Source organism: Pinus tabuliformis, chromosome 6 (genome assembly GCF_031772625.1).
Source record: "Pinus tabuliformis cultivar Carrire ecotype Pingquan chromosome 6, CPIR1, whole genome shotgun sequence".
NCBI lineage: Eukaryota > Viridiplantae > Streptophyta > Pinopsida > Pinales > Pinaceae > Pinus > Pinus tabuliformis.
Window position 1 is genome coordinate 771596747 of NC_142292.1, and position 19560 is coordinate 771616306.

Here is a 19560-nt window from a genome sequence, read left to right on the forward strand (position 1 = left end):
GTCGGCAGGCCTGCAAAATGGAATACATCTCTTTTTCATAAGTGGGATACTTTCGGACTGTGTCTGAAAGTGTCTCACTGTGATATGCCATTAGATTCCCGTGTTGAGTAAGCACTGCCCCAATAGCATAGTCAGAGGCATTTGTCTCGACCTCAAATGGTTGTTGCAAGTCTGGTAATGCGAGCACTGGCGTCGTGCACAGGTGATATTTCAACTCTGTGAATGCTTTCTATTGAGATTTAGACCAAAAGAATTTTGCTTTCGCTCCTCCCTTGGTGACTTTACTCAAGGGCCAAGTGAAATGAGAAAATCCCAACACGAACCTACGGTAGAAGTTGGAAAGACCTAGAAAGCTGCGGAGCTCTATCATAGTGGTTGGAGATGGCCAATCCCGAATGACTTGGATCTTGGCTGGATCCACATGCACCCCCTGTTCATCAATAATGTATCCCATATACTGAACCTGGATCATTCCAAAAGTGCATTTCTCCAAATTGGCACATAACTTGTGTTGCCGCAGTGTTTGGAGAACTTGTCGGATGTGGTGGAGGTGCTCTTCCCAACTCTGGCTGAAGATCAGGATGTCATCCAAGCATACCACCACAAATGAGTTGGTGAATGGCCGCAAGATGTCATCCATTAGTCTCATGAAGGTTGTAGGAGCATTCGTCAATTCGAAAGGCATAACCAACCATTCGAAAAGGCCCTCCTTGGCTTTGAAGGCAGTCTTCCACACATCGGACGGTTCAATTGGTACCTGGTGATATCATGACTTCAAATCGATCTTGCTGAAATATTTTTCCCCCTTCAGTTGGTCTAGGAGGTCATCAATCCGTGGGATCAGGTACCGATTACGGACAATGATCTTTTTCAGTGCCCGATAGTCAATACAGAGTCTCCAAGTCCCATCCTTCTTTTGTACCAACATGATTGGGCTCCCGCAGGGCGATGAACTTCGACGGATGTGACCTTTCTGCAGCAGCTCCTGAATCTGCCTCTTGATTTCATCGTTCTCCAGAACAGAGCGCCGATAGATTGGTCCATTAGGCAGCGGTGCACCTGGGGTTAGATCGATGGAGTGCTTGACCCGACAGTGCAGAGGAACCCCTGCAGGGGAGGTGAAGATGTCCTCGTACTTCTCCATGACCTTGTCCATTTGTAGTTGTCGTGCAGAGGGGCCCTGTCTGGAGGTCGTGGCCACTGTCTTCTTCTTTCCTTGAGGGGTTATCATCAGGAAAATAAATTTCTCGGTTTTGGAAATGAGCTTATTGCATTGTTTTGCAGTAACTAAAGAGATGGCGGTAGGCGGTGCTACCGCCGGTATCCTGTACAACTTATTTCCAAAAGTAAGAATAATAGCACAGGGCCTTGATTCATACACAACATGTCACTTCCACAAGTATGGTTGTCCTAATAATACATCACAAACTTCAAGGGGAGCAATGTCACAAAATACCTCATCCATGAAGGGCTTGATGTTGTATGGAAGGCGACACTACTGGCTCACATGAAGATCCCGTCCTTGGTGAAGCCACCTGATGGTGTATTGTTGTGGATGTGATGTGGTTGGTAAGCCTAGCCGCTTCACGACCTTTGCTGAAATGAGGTTCTTTTGGCACCTGCTGTCGACAATGAACTGTAGCGGGGAGGCATTTACCCACATCTAGGAGTGGAAGAGACGCTCCTCCTCCTCTGGATCTTCGGGTTCCTCCTTCTGTATCTTCGTGGTGGCAACGGTGGCGTTGGGCTCCGCATCGGTAATCTGCTTCCCTTTGTCATTCCCCTTGTCAGGTTTTAACTTAGAGTCGGAACAAGCATCTGATTTTGAAACCTTTAGCTTGGCCCGACACTCACTTGTGTTGTGGGTGGAGCCCTTATGGAACTCACACCACTTGCCTGTGTCCTTTTTCGGCTTCACGAAGTTGTTCTTTTCTTGCAACTTTGGCGGGTTGTCTTGGGCTGCCTCGCCTTGGCTTTGTCCTTTGTTCTGCTACTTGGGGGCACCTTTCCCTTGCTTCAAATTCGCAGATCCAAAGTCTTGCTTCTTCTATTTAAAATTTCGCTCGACCTTGACGGCATATCGGTATGCCGTGCCGAGCAAGGGGATGTTAAAGAGTTCTATTTCTTCCTGGATTTACTTGTGTAGGCAGCCACGATATTTGAGTACCAAATGTTGCTCTGAATCCTTGATACCCAACTTTGTGCGAAGGGTATGGAAAATATTGGTAATCTCCAACACATCTTGGTCCCTCCCCGCCGCAGCGTGGTCCACTTTATGTATTAATCCTCATAGCTTCCAACAGGGTAGTACTGCTCCTTGATGGCATCACAGAATGAATCCCAGGTGGGTGCGGCTGAAAATAGTGAGCCTATACTTTCATCCTGCTACTCATAGTAGGTTTCCCACTAGTCCTTGACGTGGGGGGCTGATTTGAGAAGAGGGAAAATAATCTTTTCTCAACTCGAAAAATCATGAACAGAAAAATAACCCTCTAGCTGATTTAACCATTTATCGACGACATCTGCATCTATTTGACCCTCGAATATGGTGATTTCAAAATTAACTTGTACCTTAAACAATGTGGCATTTCCAGAGTAGCTGTTGGAAGCCGGTGCGTCGCCCCTGGGTAGCCGCTGAAGGATCTGAGCAAAGTTGTCCATCATCGTGTTCCTTTGTCACTCGAGGGCTTCTTCGAGCAAGATTTTGATAGGATCTCCTGCCCCCTCGTATTTCTTTTCATCCGCCATGGGAGGCCGTCGGGATTTGCGAGGCTGGTCGTGCAAAGGTTCGACTAGTTCAAGCCTTAAATCCTTATATCCCGACCTCGTTGGGGACATGCAAAGAAAAAAAGAGAAAAAGTAGACCACTCTGATACCACTGATCTAGATTTAAACAGGAACACAACAAATCACAAAGATAACCACAAACACAGAGATGCAGCGGAAATAATACTTCATTTCATTAATGTAAAATACTGAAATATGCTTACAAACAACAATGCAAATAAACCAGCTGGGGCGATGGTAGCTTATCTCTGAGAAGAGATGTGGCGGCTACATGCCTCTGCACTATGTTACAATGAGGCTCGAAGGCTTATTTATTATTGAGAAACAATGGAAAACCCTAAACATCCAAAACCTAACCCTAGGAGATGAAACGCCAAACTGTGGGCCCCGTTTGGGTAAATTGGTACATCAACTTCTCGAGGTCGTAACTTTGGCATATGATCTCTGTTTGACGCGTACAATATCTCGTTAGAAAGATCTATCCGAGAACTACAACTTTGGGAAGAGAAACATCGGTCCATGGACCCATGTTGCTCCCATTTTTCCCAAAAAACGTCGTTTAGGGCCTCAAAACGGCTCCAGAAGTTCAGGACCCGAAAAACTGCTAAAAATAGTAAACTGTGCTACAATTAAGGAAACTGAAAAGCTGAAAGAAACAATGGTGGGGGTCCAAGTGGACTTGGTAGGTGGCCACTAATATCCACATGAATCACCCCTGACAAAGGTTGTTCTGGTGTCCCAAGGAGGCATTTCAGCAAGGCTTCAGGCTAGGAAACTTTCATGGATGGAAGCATTCAATGAAATGACTTGTCTAGGGCATGTAACAACTGAATTAGGGTTTGATGAGCCCTAATTGTACTGATCTGAATTTCAGGAGTGATGTGCCCAAATAGACTTGTAACAGTCTCATGTCTGCAGATTGAAGAAATCATTGTATGTGCTTCAGCAAGCATCGAGAGCATGGTATTCACAAATTGACAGTTATTTGACAAGACTTGGTCTCTCTAAAAGTGATGTGGATCCAAACCTTTATTTCAAGGTCGAGAAGAATGAACCTGCGATTCTATTATTGTATGTTGATGACTTATTTCTGATAGGTGTGGAGCATCTCATTACTCAGAGTAAGAGGGAGTTGGCTTTTGAATTCGATATGAAGGATATTGGTTTGATGCACTATTACTTGGGACTAGAAGTATGGCAAAAACCTGGTGAAATCCTCCTTGGTCAAGGAAAATTTGTTATTAAGATCTTGCAGAAGTTTGGAATGATGGATTGTAAATTAATATCATCTCCCATGGTGACAAATCTAAGAAAGTTAAGAGACTCTGAGTTAGATTTGGTAGATCCATCCATTATCGAAAACTTAATGGCTTATTGATGCATTTGGTTAATACCAAGCCGAGCATTTGCTTCACGGTAAATACTCTTAGCCAGTTCCATGTGGTACTGAGACATGATCATTGGATAGAAGAAAAGCATGTATTGAGGTATTTGTGTGGTACAATTGATTACTTTTGAGATATGTCTCAAATGGTGACATAGAGTTGCATGGATATACATTGGGAGGGAGTGTTGAAGACAAAAAGAGTACCTCTAAAGGTCACTTTAGTTTGGGCTCTACTACAATTTCATGGATGAGTAGGAAGCAAACATTTGTTGCTCTCAGTACTGTCGAGGAAAAATATATTATACCCAGTTTAGCGAGTTGCGAAGCAGTGTGGCTTTAGAAGTTACTCATAGGTCTATTTGATCATATGCTTCAACTAACCGTGATATATTGTGATAATCAAAATTGTGCAAAGCTAACAGAGAATCTAGTTTTCCATGACAAGTCAAAGCACATTGAGATCAAGTACCACTTCATTTGTAACATGGTGCAAAAGGGAGCAATGAAGCTCAAGTATGTCTCTACTGATGAGCAAATTGTTGATATTCTTACAAAGCCTTTGTCCAGACCGAAGTTTGTATACTTCAGGGACAAGCTTGGAATTATTGAGACTGCCTCTCTCATCGAGAGGAACTGTTAATGAGATAACATTGTGGACTAGCATTCTTCCCGTGTCAAGTAGATTGAATCGAATTAGGGAGAATGGTCCAACAGAGGATAGTTTTTCTTCTTGTGTCAAGTAGGTTGACCTGAATGAGAAATGATATTCCTAAAGCATCAGGTTAATTTAACATCAAGCCCTAGATTATGCAGTTAGAGTGTGGCCTTTGGAGATTCACTACGTGTCATTGACCCACATGATGGTGGACCAAGACTAGTCCGAATACCATGTGTTTGGTATTGACCAGAGTTATGGTGACTAGTTGATGCTAAATGATTAACCATGTGTTTAAAGTACTTACCCAAATTATGGTGAGGATATATCATAAGTCTGAAGTACTAACCCAAATGATGGTGATTAGTTGATGCAGTTTATTTACCATGTGTTTGAATTAATTATCCAAATTATGGTAATTGGTTAATGCTATTGGTTTACCATGTGTCATAATTGTGACTTGATTATGGTGATGATTTGTTATAGCCTTTTTCTTAGATAAATTTGTCAACAAAGGAACATTTATCTAGTTATTATGAATACCTCCCAAGCTAAGAGGGAGTGTTGAATTTTATAACTATGGTTGGTCTTCATAATTTATATTTTAGCCCTTGTGATGTATAAAGAATGTGTAAAATATGTTCTTCATGTCATTTTCATTGTTTAACCCTTGAAATATTTATATAAGACATGTTCTTCATGTCATATTTAAAAAATAAAATTTTTAAATTTTGAAATTTGATTTTTTGGCTCCAAACTAGTTAAGTCGGCCCCAATGAAGAGACACACCCATTCGCAAAGGCATAACGCTATATAAAGACATTCGAGCTCCTCCACAAAGGCAACATTCGACCTCACACAAGAAAGACATCTTTTGGGCTTCCAAACAAAGGACAAGAAGGACAAAGAAGAAGGATGAATATCATCCCTCTAACTTGCATGAGTGGATTTCTCTCTCTTCTAGCTCGCACATGTGTTTCTGGGCAGCATATGCTAGGCAGACCAAAATTCTGGGAAGGCTGAGTTTATAGGCATATTTTAGGAGGCTGAAATTCGGCCTAGGAAAATCAAATAGGGTTGAAGATTGAAGGGCATAAGTTTGACTTGACTCGGCTTAACTAGAGTTTTGCTTGACCAAGTTTGACCATAGTTGACTAGTTCCATTAGATGTATCTCTTATTGACTAAAGAATTTATCCAAGGAAAATGTTGATGGGTTTTTTCCCTAAGCGGGTTTTCCCAATCTTGCGTTCTTTTTGTGCATTGTGATCTCTACTGTCATTATGGATTTATGGTTGAATTTCTCAAGTGTAATTGTTTAATGATAAACTTGAATTGTTAAAAGAAGATCTACATCATTTGAAGTAATTATCAGTATTTCAGAAATTCGTGCTTGTATCTATTGCACTTAGAAACTCAAAAAATATGCTTTTGCACATTCATGGATGGCATCCCTAGTAAACCCTTCTATATCGAATAGGGCATCTTCCCCAAGTGAATTCAAACTAAGCGGGAACCTACTAGCACAAGACTAGTTAAATGCCTAGCAACCTTGAAAACAAATTCATTAAGCTAACCCTTTCAACTTAAGTATATAAATATTTTTTTTACATTATTATCTCAATCAATATTGTTAATTATGTTCAAATAAAAATTTAAAAGTGTTTTTCCCAAAGTTAATATTATAGAAAGTCTGCTATGTAGGTTAACCCGATAATGCAATATAAATCAAAGCAAAATAATATAACGTACTTCTACTATCAATTTGCATAAGCTTAAAGATCAAGCTGAACAATATAACTTGAAGAAGAAGAATCAATCACACAATACACAAGAAAATACTTTGGGGAAAGCCTCAACTAAAAACACCACTATTTGTATTATCATACAAGGTGGAAATACATAGCAATTATACAAAGCCTCAACTCTCACAACTAGCCAGCTCTCAGTACAATCCTCACAGATGCTCACAGGCAATCCTAGCTTCTCTCAAGCCTTCCTCTCTGCCCTCCAAGCTCCTATTTCCTTGCATTGTTCCTCTAAGATGATCTCCTTCAACCAAGTGGAAAAACTCGATTTACCAAATGGATGATCTCCCGATATCACACACTGTCAGAACTGCGCAATCCTCAAGTAATGATTCCTTCTGCATGCATGAGTTTTCTTTATAGGAAAACACATGAAACTGATAGTACATTGTCCTTGACATTTAACTTAACTGGGTCTTTCTCAGAATAGACATGCATGGGTTTCTGATGAGGGAATCTTCAGTTAATTAGAGTACACTAGTTGAGTGCATGCATGCATCTACTGACTGTTAACTCTATATTAGTTCCTCAAACAGTTTGGAACTAATTTAACTGGACTTAACTCAGTAAACTGAGTTAACTAATTACATCTCAAATATAACTCAATCTTATCTCCTTAATTTAAGGGATTACTCTTGCATGACTTCAGAAAGACTTCTAACTTGAATTTCTCCAACTAATCAAGTCAAAATAACTTAATTAATTATTTCCAAGTAGCTGTTAAGACTAAATTCGATTTTAACTCAAGGAAAAATTAAGTTGGAATATTCTTGTTGCCACATTTCAACACTCCCTCTCAACAACAAAGAAATTATATTGCAGCAAAATGATTCTCCCATCATCAACAACTTGCTTTACCTTGTAAAGCCAACGGGAACTCACAACTGACTTGTTCTTCGGTCTCGGAACCACGTCCCAAACACTGTTACGAACTACGGAGTCATACTCCTCCACCATACAATCAACCCAATTCAGTTTTTGCACTGCTTCCTCAAAGGAAGATGGCTCGGTCTCAACACATTCCCCAGCAAGGGCCATGTATCCAGTGTACCTCTCAAGTGACCTCCTCTGTTTGCGCTGAGAAGATGGTTCTCTCACATTCTCTCTTGCATCCTTCAACAATCTGTCAACTTCCCTTGTGCGCTTCCATCCATCTCTGGAAGGCTCCGCTTGAGTGGATGTCTCCACTCCTGGAACCTCTGCATGCAGTTGCTTTGCATCAGTCTGAGGCCCATCCTCCTTAGGAACCAACAGTTCCTCCACAGGCTGTAGTTGGAGCTCCCTCTCAAGGGAAAATCGCATGGCCTTCTGCTCATCAAACTTGAGATCTCTGTGAGCCACTATCCTCCGAATGGCAGGCAAGTACACTCGATAGTTGTGAGGTGTATCAATGTACCCCACAAGTATCCCCAACTCTTATGTCGGCTCAAGGTTCTTCCGTGCATCCTTTGTCACATGGAAATATACCGATAAGCCAAAGATCCTGAAGTGACCCACATCTGGTCTCTTACAGGAGAAAGCTTCCTCTGGTGTCTTCATACCAAGTATGCGATGCAGGGTTCTATTATGCAAATAGACTGTTGTGTTGCATGTCTCAGCCCACAAGTGAAGTGGTAGGCCTTGGTCATGCAACATCGCTCGTGTTGCCCCTACAATAGTTCTATTCTTCCCCTTGGCCACCCCATTTTGTTGTGGGTTATGAGGTGTCGTCAACTCTCGTTTAATTCTTTCCGCTGCACAAAAGTCCTTAAACTCTTGAGAGACATATTCTCCACCATTGTCGCTTCTTAAGGCCTTGATCTTCTTCCCTGACTCTTTCTCGACCAAATCTTTGAACCCACAAAACTTTGTGAAGGTTTTGTCCTTCTTCTGCATGAAATAAATCCAGCATTTACGAGAAAAATCATCAATGAAAATCACATAATACCTTTGCTTCGTTGTGGATGCCATTGAGAATGGTCCACACACATCAATATGAACTCACTCTAAGATAGCCTTTGCTCATCTGTCTCGATCATGAAAGGAAGACTTGGTGTAGTTTCCCATGGTACAACCTTTGCATGTGTCAACTTGCTCAAGTTTACCTTTGGGAAGTCCTGTAGATATATGCTGCATTATCTTCAAAGCCCCATGATACAAATGGCCCAACCGCCTGTGCCACAACTCGCCAATGTCTTGGCTTTGCACCAATTCTACTTTCGTACTCAATGCTGCACAATCATCTACCTCTAGTTTATAGAGATTCTTCACCCAAATCCCTATCCTCTTGGTCTGACCCGTGGCTATGTGTCTTACGAACACCAATCCTTTACTGAAGACAACATCGTAGCCTTTGTCCTCCAACATTGTGACCGATACGAAGTTCTTCTTCAGTCCAGGCACAAACTTCACATCTGTCAAGGTGAGAGGAGCTCCATGCTCCCTTTGAAAAGCAACCGTGCCCACTCCTGAAACACTATACCTTCCGTCGTCACTCATCTCTATGCACATCTTGAGGTCTTTTTCCTCCAAGGTATCGAATAAATTTTTATCACTGGTCATGTGGAATGAGGCTCCACTGTTAAGATACCAGACACAACCCATCGTCGATGACACCATGCATGCGATGAGGGTAAAGTCCATTTAAAACTAAGAGGCTAATGCCTCACCTTCCGATCCTTCCGAGGATCCCTTCTTGGACTTCTTCGATGGGAAATTAGTCACATAATGTCCCATCTCGTGAAAATTAAAGCATCTCACTTTAGACTTGTCACCCTTCTTCCCTCCATGAGAAGAATTTGATTTGGAATGGGAAGCCTTCCCCTTCCCTTTCCTTGGCTTACTCACTAAGGCCAGATTTTATTCATCATCATCCTTGGATGAAGAACCATCTCATGTGCTCCTCCTGATCTCCTCGTGCATCAGATCCGACCACAGTCGTTCCCAATCCAATAGTTTCTCCCTTCCATTCACAGAGTCTTGCTAGCTATTCCAACTCTTTGGAAGGCCAAGGAGAGAGAGGCTAACCATATCTTCATCTGCAATAGTTATTCCCACACTGCTAAGCTCATCTCTGCAGGTGGTGAGCTTTTTCAGATATGTGGAAATAGTATCTCCCTTCTCCATCTTGATTCTTCGAAGCTTGTTCTTGAGCGCCAATTTCCTCTGCTCGCTATTGTTCTAGTAGAGGTCCTTCAATGTCTTCCACATTGAAAATGGAGTATCCTTCCCATGGAGACTCGAGACAATATGGTCTCGAACTCCCTCAAGGATGATCCGTCTCGCCTTCGCCACACACTTCTTCCACTCAGCCAACTGTTGTGCATTAGTTGAAGCTGGCTTTTGGATTTCTTGATCAATGAATTCCTTCAAGCCATTGTCTTCTAATACAACCTCCATTCTATCTTTCCATGCTATGTAGTTCGAGCTACCTTCCAAGGCATACTCGAGTCTCAAGCCATAGAACTCCATTGGCCAACCTTGAAGTATGATATGAATTTGATTCACACCCCGAACTTCAAACTTCGAATTCTCTTCTCAGTATATTGTTCACAACTCCGTTATCTTGTAGAAAATTCCTACAAACCTGGCTCTGATACCATGTAGAAGATCTACTATGTAGGTTAACCTGATAATGCAATATAAAACAAAGAAGAATATTATAACCTACTCCTACTATCAATTTGCGAAAGCTTAAAGATCAAGCTGAACAATATAACCTGAAGAACAAGAATCAATCACACAATACACATGAAAATACTTTGAGGAAAGCCTGAGCTAAAAACCCCACTCTCTGTATTATCACACAAGGTGGAAATACATAGGAATTATAAAAATCCTTAGCTCTCACAGCTAGCCAAATCTCAGTACAATCCTCACAGATGCTCACATGCAATCCTGACTTCTCTCAAGCCTTCCTCTCTGCCCTCCAAGCTCCTATTTCCTTGCGCCGTTCCTTTGGGATGATCTCCTTCAATCAAGTGGAAAAACTCGATTTACCAAGTGGATGATCTCCTGATATCAGACACTGTCAGAACTACGCAACCCTCAAGGAATGATTCCTTCTACATGCATGAGTTTTCTTTATAGGAAAACACACGCAACTGATAGTACACTGTCCTTGACATTTAAATTAACTGGGTCTTTCTTAGAATAGACATGCACAAGTTTCTGATGAGGGAATCTTCAGTTAAATGGAGTACACTAGTTAAGTGCATGCATGCATCAACTGACTGTTAACTCTCTATTAGTTCCTCAAATAGTTTGGAACTAATTTAACTGGACTTAACTCAGTAAACTGAGTTAACTAATTACAACTCAAATATAACTCAATCTTAGCTCCTTAATTTAAGGGATAACTCTTGCATGACTTCAGAAAGACTTCTAACTTGAATTTCTCCAACTAATTAAGTCAAAATAACTTAATTAATTATTTCCAAGTAGCTTTTAGGACTAAATTCGATTTTAACTCAAGGAAAGATTAAATTGGAATATTCTTTTTGCCACATTTCAACACTCCCTCTTAACAAGAAAGGAATTATACTGCAGCAACATGATTCTCCCATCATCAATAGCTTGCTTTACCTTGTAAATCCAACCGGAACTCACAACTGACTTGTTCTCCGGTCTCGGAACCACGTCCCAAACACTGTTACTAACTATGGAGTCATGCTCCTCCACCATAACATCAACCCAAATCGACTGCTGCACTGCTTCCTCAAAGGAAGATGGCTCGGTCTCAACACATTCCCCAACAAGGGCCATGTATCCAGTGTACCTCTCAGGTGGCCTCCTCTGTATGCGCTGAGAAGATGGTTCTCCCACATTCTCTCTCGCATCCTTCAACAATCTGTCAGCTTCTCTTGTGTGATTTCATCCATCTTGGAAGACTCTGCTTGAGTGGATGTCTCCACTCCTGGAACCTCTGCATGCGATTGCTCCGCATCAGTCTGAGGCTCCTCCTTAGGAACCAACAGTTCCTCCACAGGTTGTAGTTGGAGCTCCCTTTCAAAGGAAACTCGCATGGCCTTCCGCTCATCAAACTTGAGATCTCTGCGAACCATTGTCCTCCAACTGGTAGGCAAGTACACCGGATAGTTGTGAGGTGTATTAGTGTACCCCAAAAGTATCCCCAACTTTGATGTCGGCTCAAGCTTCTTATGTGCATCCTTTGTCACATGGCAATATACCGATGAGCCAAAGATCCTGAAGTGACCCACATCTGGTCTCTTACCGGAGAAAGCTTCCTCTAGTGTCTTCGTTCCTAGTATGTGATGCGGGCTTCTATTCTGCAAATAGATCACTGTGTTGCATGCCTCAACCCACAAGTGAAGTGGTGGGCCTTGGTCATGCATCATCGCCCATGCTACCCCTACAATAGTTCTGTTCTTCCTCTCGCCCACCCCATTCTGCTGTGGGTTATGAGGTGCCGTCATCTCTTGTTTAATTCCTTCCGCTGCACCGAAGTCCTTAAACCCTTGAGAGACATATTCTCCATCGTTGTCGCCTCTCAAGACCTTGATATTTTTCCCTGACTCTTTCTCGACCAAAGCTTTGAACTCACAAAACTTTGTGAGGGTTTGGTCCTTCTTCCGCATGAAATAAATCCAACATTTACAAGAAAAATCATCAATGGAAATAACATAATACCTTTGCTTCGTTGTGGATGTCGTCGAGAATGGTCCACACACATCAGTATGAACCCACTCTAAGATAGCCTTTGCTCGACTGTCTCGATCACGAAAGGAAGACTTGGTGTACTTTCCCAAGGTACAACCTTTGCATGTGTCAACTTGCTCAAGTTTACCTTTGGGAAGTCTTGTAGATATCTGCTGCATTATCTTCAAAGCCCATGATGCAAAAGGCCCAACCGCTTGTGCCACAACTCGCCAATGTCTTGGCTTTGCACCAATTCTGCTTTCATACTCAATGCTGAACAATCATCTATCTCTAGGTTATAGAGATTCTTCACCTGAATCCCTATCCTCTTGGTCTGACCCATGGCTATGTGTCTTAGGAACACCTTTCCTTTATTGAAGACAACATCGTAGCCTTTGTCCTCCAACATCGCGACCGATACCAAGTTCTTCTTCAGTCCAAGCACATACTTCACATCTGTCAAGGTGAGAGGAGCTCCATGCTCCCTTTGAAAAGCAACCGTGCCCACTCCTGAAATGCTATAGCTTCCGTCGTTTCTCATCTCTATGCGCATCTTGAGGTCTTTTTCCTCCAAGGTACTGAATAAACTTTTATCATTGGTCATGTGGAATGAGGCTCCACTGTTAAGATACCAGACACAACCCATCATCGATGACACCATGCATGCGATGAGGGTAAAGTCCATTTAAAACTATGAGGCTAATGCCTCACCTTCCGATCCTTCCGAGGATCCCTTCTTGGACTTCTTCGATGGGCAATTAGTCACATAATGTCCCATCTCGTGAAAATTAAAGCATCTCACTTTAGACTTGTCACCCTTCTTCCCTCCATGAGAAGAATTCGATTTGGAATGGGAAGCCTTCCCCTTCCCTTTCCTTGCCTTACTCGCCAAGGCCATATTTTCTTCATCATCATCCTTGGATGAAGAACCATCTCGTGTGCTCCTCTTGATCTCCTCCTGCATCTGATCCGACCACAGTCGTTCCCAATCCAACAATTTCTCCCTTCTATTCACAGAGTCTTGGTAGCTATTCCAAATCTTTGGAAGGCCAAGGAGAGCGAGGCTCACCATATCTTCATTCACAGTAGTTATTCCCACACTACTAAGCTCATCTCTGTAGGTGGTGAGCTTGTTCAAATATGTGGAAATAGTATCGCCCTTCTCCATCTTGATTCTTTGAAGCTTATCCTTGAGCGCCAATTTCCTCTGGTCGGTACTGTTCTGGTAGAGGTCCTTCAATGTCTTCCACATTGAAAATGGAGTATCATTCCCATGGAGACTCAAGACAATATGGTCTCGAACTCCTTCAATGATGATCTGTCTTGCCTTCGCCACACACTTCTTCCACTCCGCCAACTCTTGTGCATTAGTTGAAGCTGGCGTTTGGATTTCTTGACCAATGAATTCCTTCAAGCCATTGTCTTCTAATACAACCTCCATTCTATCTTTCCATGCTATGTAATTCGAGCTAGCTTACAAGGCATACTCGAGTCTCAAGCCATGGAATGCCATTGGCCAACCTTGAAGTATGATGTGAATTCGACTTGCACTTGCAACCCCAAACTTCAAACATCGAATTCTCTTCTCAGTGTACTGTTCACAACTCTGCTATCCTGTAGAAAATTTCTACAAACCTGACTCTGATACCATGTAGAAAATCTGCTATGTTGGTTAACCCGATAATGCAATATAAATCAAAGAAGAATACTATAACCTACTTTACTATCAATTTGTGGAAGCTTAAAGATCAAATTAAACAATATAACCTGAAGAAGGAGAATCAATCACACAATACACATGAAAATACTTTGGGGAAAGCCTCAACTAAAAACCCCACTATTTGTATTATCATACAAGGTGGAAATACATAGGAATTATGCAAAGCCTTAGCTCTCACAGCTAGCCAACTCTTAGTACAATCCTCACAGATGCTCACAGGCAATCCTGGCTTCTCTCAAGCCTTCCTCTTTGCCCTCCAAGCTCCTATTTCCTTGTGTTGTTCCTCTGGGATGATCTCCTTCAACCAAGTGGAAAAACTCGATTTACCAAGTGGATGATCCCCTGATCTCACACACTATCAGAACTACACAATCCTCAAGGAATGATTCCTTTTTCATGCATGAGTTTTCTTTATAGGAAACACACGCAACTGATAGTACATTGTCCTTCACATTTAACTTAATTGGGTCTTTCTCAGAATAGACATGCATGAGTTTCTGATGAGGGAATATTCAATTAACTGGAGTACACTAGTTGAGTGCATGCATGCATCAACTCAGTGTTAACTTTCTATTAGTTCCTCAAACAATTTGGAACTAATTTAAGTGGACTTAACTCAGTAAACTGAGTTAACTAATTAAAACTCAAATATAACTCAATCTTATCTCCTTAATTTAAGGGATAACCCTTGCATGACTTCAGAAAGACTTCTAACTTGAATTTCTCCAACTAATTAAGTCAAAATAACTTAATTAATTATTTCCAAGTAGTTGTTAAGACTAAATTCGATTTTAATTCACAATTTAATTCAAGGACAAATTAAATTGGAATATTCTTGTTGCCATATTTCAACAAAAAAATATCCAATCCTCATTAGTTTAGTAATCCTTAAGTGCCGTAAAAAGAATAGTTTGTGTGCAACAAACTTGTTTGTTTTTCTTTAACTCTTTTGATTGCAACAACTTCTTGTCACATAAGTTTGCTTACTTGGTTCTTTTTTCTTAAAATCTTATGATTTTTTTAACTTGGTACCATACTCAAGCTTAGATTATCCCATCCTTGTTAGTTTAATATTTCTTGAACTAGGTGTCGAGCATCATACCATCTAAGAATATACCCATCGCATATATGAGGGAGGAGGCTACGATAATCTTCACCATCTCGATCAGCATCACAGTCACATTTCTTTCTCAGGAGGTGCTTTGAAAAGATCAGTTTATATGCATCAAACTTGTTTTTTTGCGTTCTCTTTAAATGCTTTGGTTCGCAACACTTCATGAATCTTCAAGTTGTCTAAATTTGTTTGCTTATTTCTTTTTCCTTAAAATATTATGATTTTCTTAACTTCTTATCATACCTAGAAAACTTCAAATTATTTAACTTCTTATCATACCTAGAAAACTTCAAATTATTTACCCTTCTATAAAATAGAAACCTTATTTTTTTAGTTTGAAAATAGATCATCTTTTGTTCTTGTTATGTCCATGCACACAAGGTAATATAGTGATTGCTTTGAACTATTAATTTCTATCCATGTAACTTATGAGCACATACGTACAAGTTCTCGCTTATAGGGGATATTTGAGTTAAAGTGCATAATTTCATATTTGAAGGTTTATATTCAAGTTATTTCCTAGTGTCGTCTTTCTATTGCAAATTGCTTAAAATCGAAAATCACTTAAGATTAAAATTAATGATGAGGAGTGAGGATTTAACATCATTGACCAAAGAAAGGTTTCAAGAATGGCCAGCGTTGAAGGGTTTGGAAATGTTGGGTTTGTAATGATATGGAATTTAAATCTAGAGAGTTTCATGTTTGTAGTGATCTAAAGCTTATAATTAGATAGTTTTTCGTTCTTGGTGAAACCAATCTAAGGGGAACTTTTTTTTTGCACGTTTCAAAATAAGATATTGTTCTCTCGCTTGTGAAAAAGGTATAGAAGAAGATGCAAATTCCTCTTGAATGCTTTCGACTCATTCATGAAGGATGACAACTTCAGGATCAAAAGCTCCTCAATGAATACGGCATTTCCAAGGATGCCATCATTTACACTGTAGCAAGAATTTAAGGTGGAGTCAAAGGAGGAGGTGCATCCACCTTAGCCCCACCAAGATCATTTAAAGATGCTCTAAAACTAGGGCCTCCTTCACCAAACCCTAAAGATCTCTCTGGATCTACATTTGTGGTGGAGTAGTTAGCTGAAACCCCCTCTCTTGAGGTGAAAAATATTGCAACCAATTTCATAGCTGCAAATTATGAACATAAAGCGCTTATCTGCCATTTCAATGGTTTTTGGCCTTCTTCATCAACTCTTAAGGAGTGGGTTCACCAGAATTGGTCTCTAGATATTGCGGTTGTTTTATGCTCAAAAGGATTTTTTATTGTTATTTTTCAAAAGATAGAGGACTGACATAAGGTTTTTGATCAGGGACCCTAATTTTGGGGTTGATCTGGTCTCTCCCTTCAACCTGGTTTCCAGATTTTAATCCTCTATCTATGTCAAATTTGGCAACTCCAGTATGGGTGAGGTTCTCTAACTTGCCCATTCATTAGTCACATCTAGTTGTCTTAAAAGATTTGGTAAATTTATTATGCTGCTTCATCAAGATTGATACAGAAAGGATTATGAAAGGAATTCACACATTCTTTCGTATTTGTGTTGAAGTTGACCTCAGTAAAGGTTTTCCAGATAAAATCCTCATTAAATGGGGGAATAGGGTTTATTCTCAACCGATGGATTATAAAAATACGACTTTTTCGATGTAGATCTTGGCAGCAACTTGATCACCTACAAAATGTTTTCCCATATTCACAAGGCAGCTCTTCGCACCTTAAAGCCAAGAATAAATCGTGGATGTCAAGCTCCAAAAGGACCCAATGGTTCTAAGTCCATTATGGCTCACGGGTTGTGTAATTCTCAGAATCTGAAGATTCTCGATGCCAACACTGCTCTTGTAGACCCAGTTCAAACTCATGATATACAAAATCAACCATTAGGGGAGGAAGCTCAACTGTCAATTAGTGCAACACAAAATTCAATGATAATTTCGACTTCTGCAAAGAGTGGGCAAAAATGTACCCACAAATCATACCATGCAGATAGTGACAAGGAGCCAACAAATATGTTGGAGCACTTGACAATGGAACATCTCAAGGAAAGGAGATGGTTGTCTTAGACAATCGCTCGTGTTGGATAGACATTCAGAAGAGGAAAGGAAATAAAGACAAGCCGATGTATAATCCTAGAGCCTAAGTCCAAGAAATAAAAATGTAATGTTGTGTAGAGTGATTAGGGGAAGATTAATGTACTGTGATGTGATGTATTTCATTTTTGATGGATCAATAGAATTGATAGAGTTACAGAAAAAACATCATTAACCAAAGTTAATTTTTATAATTTTTTCTCAATGGGTCGATTAATCTTCATTTTTGTTTGTTTGTTTATGAAGTAATGTGAGTCTTGAGATGAATGACACGCCTAACCTGTGGCTTGAGTAACCGCGACCCAAGGGCATCTAAACTGTCAAAATCATCTGAAAATCACATCCGACCTAGGCCACACCAACCCTGGATTTTTTCCCATAGAATTTCGAACCGATGACCTTTTCACCAAAGGATGCCTTAACAAAACACCATGTCACCATATATTCTAAACCTCATAAATTAATTAATCTTCATTTAAAAAAATATTTAGATTATTTTTAATAATTTTTTTTTTATTATATTTATTAAAACACCTAAAAATAAAGATTCAATCAAACAAAATCTTTGGCTAAAAACCATATAAAAAATTTTTTGGTCCACACTTTTGAAACCAACCAGTGTAGTTCATCACTAAAAAATAATCTTTAGATTACATTTTTATTACTAAAAATTAATAAAGTAATAACCTAATTAATGAAAAATCAGAAATCATAAACTTAATTAATAACCTTTCTCTTATGCTCCCTAATACTTGTCATTTTATTCGCCCGAATACTTCATTTTTAGAAGTAACTCATGTTATGGAAAAGCAGTTGGCTTCGGCCAGCCTACCATAACATATCAAGGTTTGAATCCCATCATCTTTGTAATTTTGAAGCAACACCTCCACAAGAGCTTTCATAATACCAGGTCATGACCCAAATCTCACAAACTCCAGCCCACACTCTTTTCTTTTCAATTGTTAGCATTTACATAAGTTGATTGGGTTGTGTACTAATGTTAGGCTTGTGGGAGTCTAGCATAACAAATCCAGTTTAATTCTCAATGTTGCCAGTGCTGCTTTAAATTAAATTAAATCCAGGTTCGATTCTCAATGCAGCCAGTAATGCTTCAAAATAAATTAAATCCAGGTTCGATTCCTAATGCAGCCAGTGCTGCTTTAAAATAAATTAAATCCAGGTCTGATTCTCAATGCAACTAGTGCTGCTTTAGATAAATTTGATCCAATTCTGCCTTTTGATCCAGGTCTGATTCTCAATGCAACCAAAATAAATTAAATCCAAGTCTGATTCTCAATGCAACCAGATCCGATTAGAAGTGGAAATGGTTGAAGTGCAATGATAAAGCATTGAACGGTACTATCAGTGCAAAAGAGGAACCATTGAACATGAGGGTAAGAGAACTTACAAGCTCTCCGCTTTCCATAAGCAAGCGCTTGTAGTTACCGGAGTCATCGATTTTAACCACAGAATATCGACTCCCTTCTTCCAGAGCAACAATTGACGTCTTCTCGTCAACAGAAATGGGACCGAACACATGAGTTCTGTAATTTCTTCTGCTACAACACTCCAGCCAAGCGTACTCCATTGTGCCATTCAAGCTATTTTGCCCAAATTTTTTTCTATTTTGCCCGAAAATTTATGCTCGGTTTGGTTCAGGCGAACTGTGGAAATGAAAATATGAGAGAATTTCAGGCCTCCCCGAACTCGAATAGCGGTGGCGCAATGCTTCAAAGATTGCATGATGGAAAACGGGGGAGGAATTAAATTGACAGTACGAAAATCTCATACTAGTTGCAATGGTACTGTTGATGCTTCAATTATTTGAAGTACAGTATACCAGAATGGGATTCGTTGTCCTTTTCTTTCATGGAGGACCAGAAGCCTTTGATTCTTTTCTTAGTTGCAAAACAATGTTTGAATGGTGTTATAAAAGACAAACACTGTTAGTGCGTTCTCCATGCTTCTTGTTTTTGTGTTCGTTACACGCTTGATGGTGCTGGGCATCTTTTCTTACTTCGTTATTATACTTTGTATTAAAAATAATTAACAATTGAAATTCACAATATAACTTTAGTAATTAAATTATTTAGTGAAAGCTGGTTTTTTTTTCAAGAACAAGAAATAAATTATTTTAATTTCCATGAGGTTAAAGATAGTCTATGGCACAGATTGCTTCTTCATTTGCGTGATGTATTCGATCTCTTTTTTGTGAAGCTTCAAAATAAATGCTCAAATTATTTTAATGTCCACGACGTTAAGGATAGCCTATGGAACAAATTGCTTCTTCATTTGCGTGATGTATTCGGTCCTTTTTTGTGAAGCTTCAAAATAAATGCTCCCAGCGTCTTGACAAACCCCTT

General features: G+C 40.1%; 1 protein-coding gene across 1 annotated transcript in view; it reads right to left on the minus strand.

Moving 5' to 3' along the window:
* The window catches only part of LOC149261003 (mitochondrial inner membrane magnesium transporter mrs2-like), a 472904-nt gene extending 453934 nt beyond the window's left edge, over positions 1-18970 (minus strand). The window contains exon 1 of the mRNA XM_089421530.1: positions 18606-18970. Coding sequence (XP_089277656.1) covers positions 18606-18785 — 180 coding nt within the window. The 5' untranslated portion in view covers positions 18786-18970. The remainder of the gene's footprint in view (positions 1-18605) is intronic.
* Between the last annotated feature and the right edge of the window lie 590 nt (positions 18971-19560).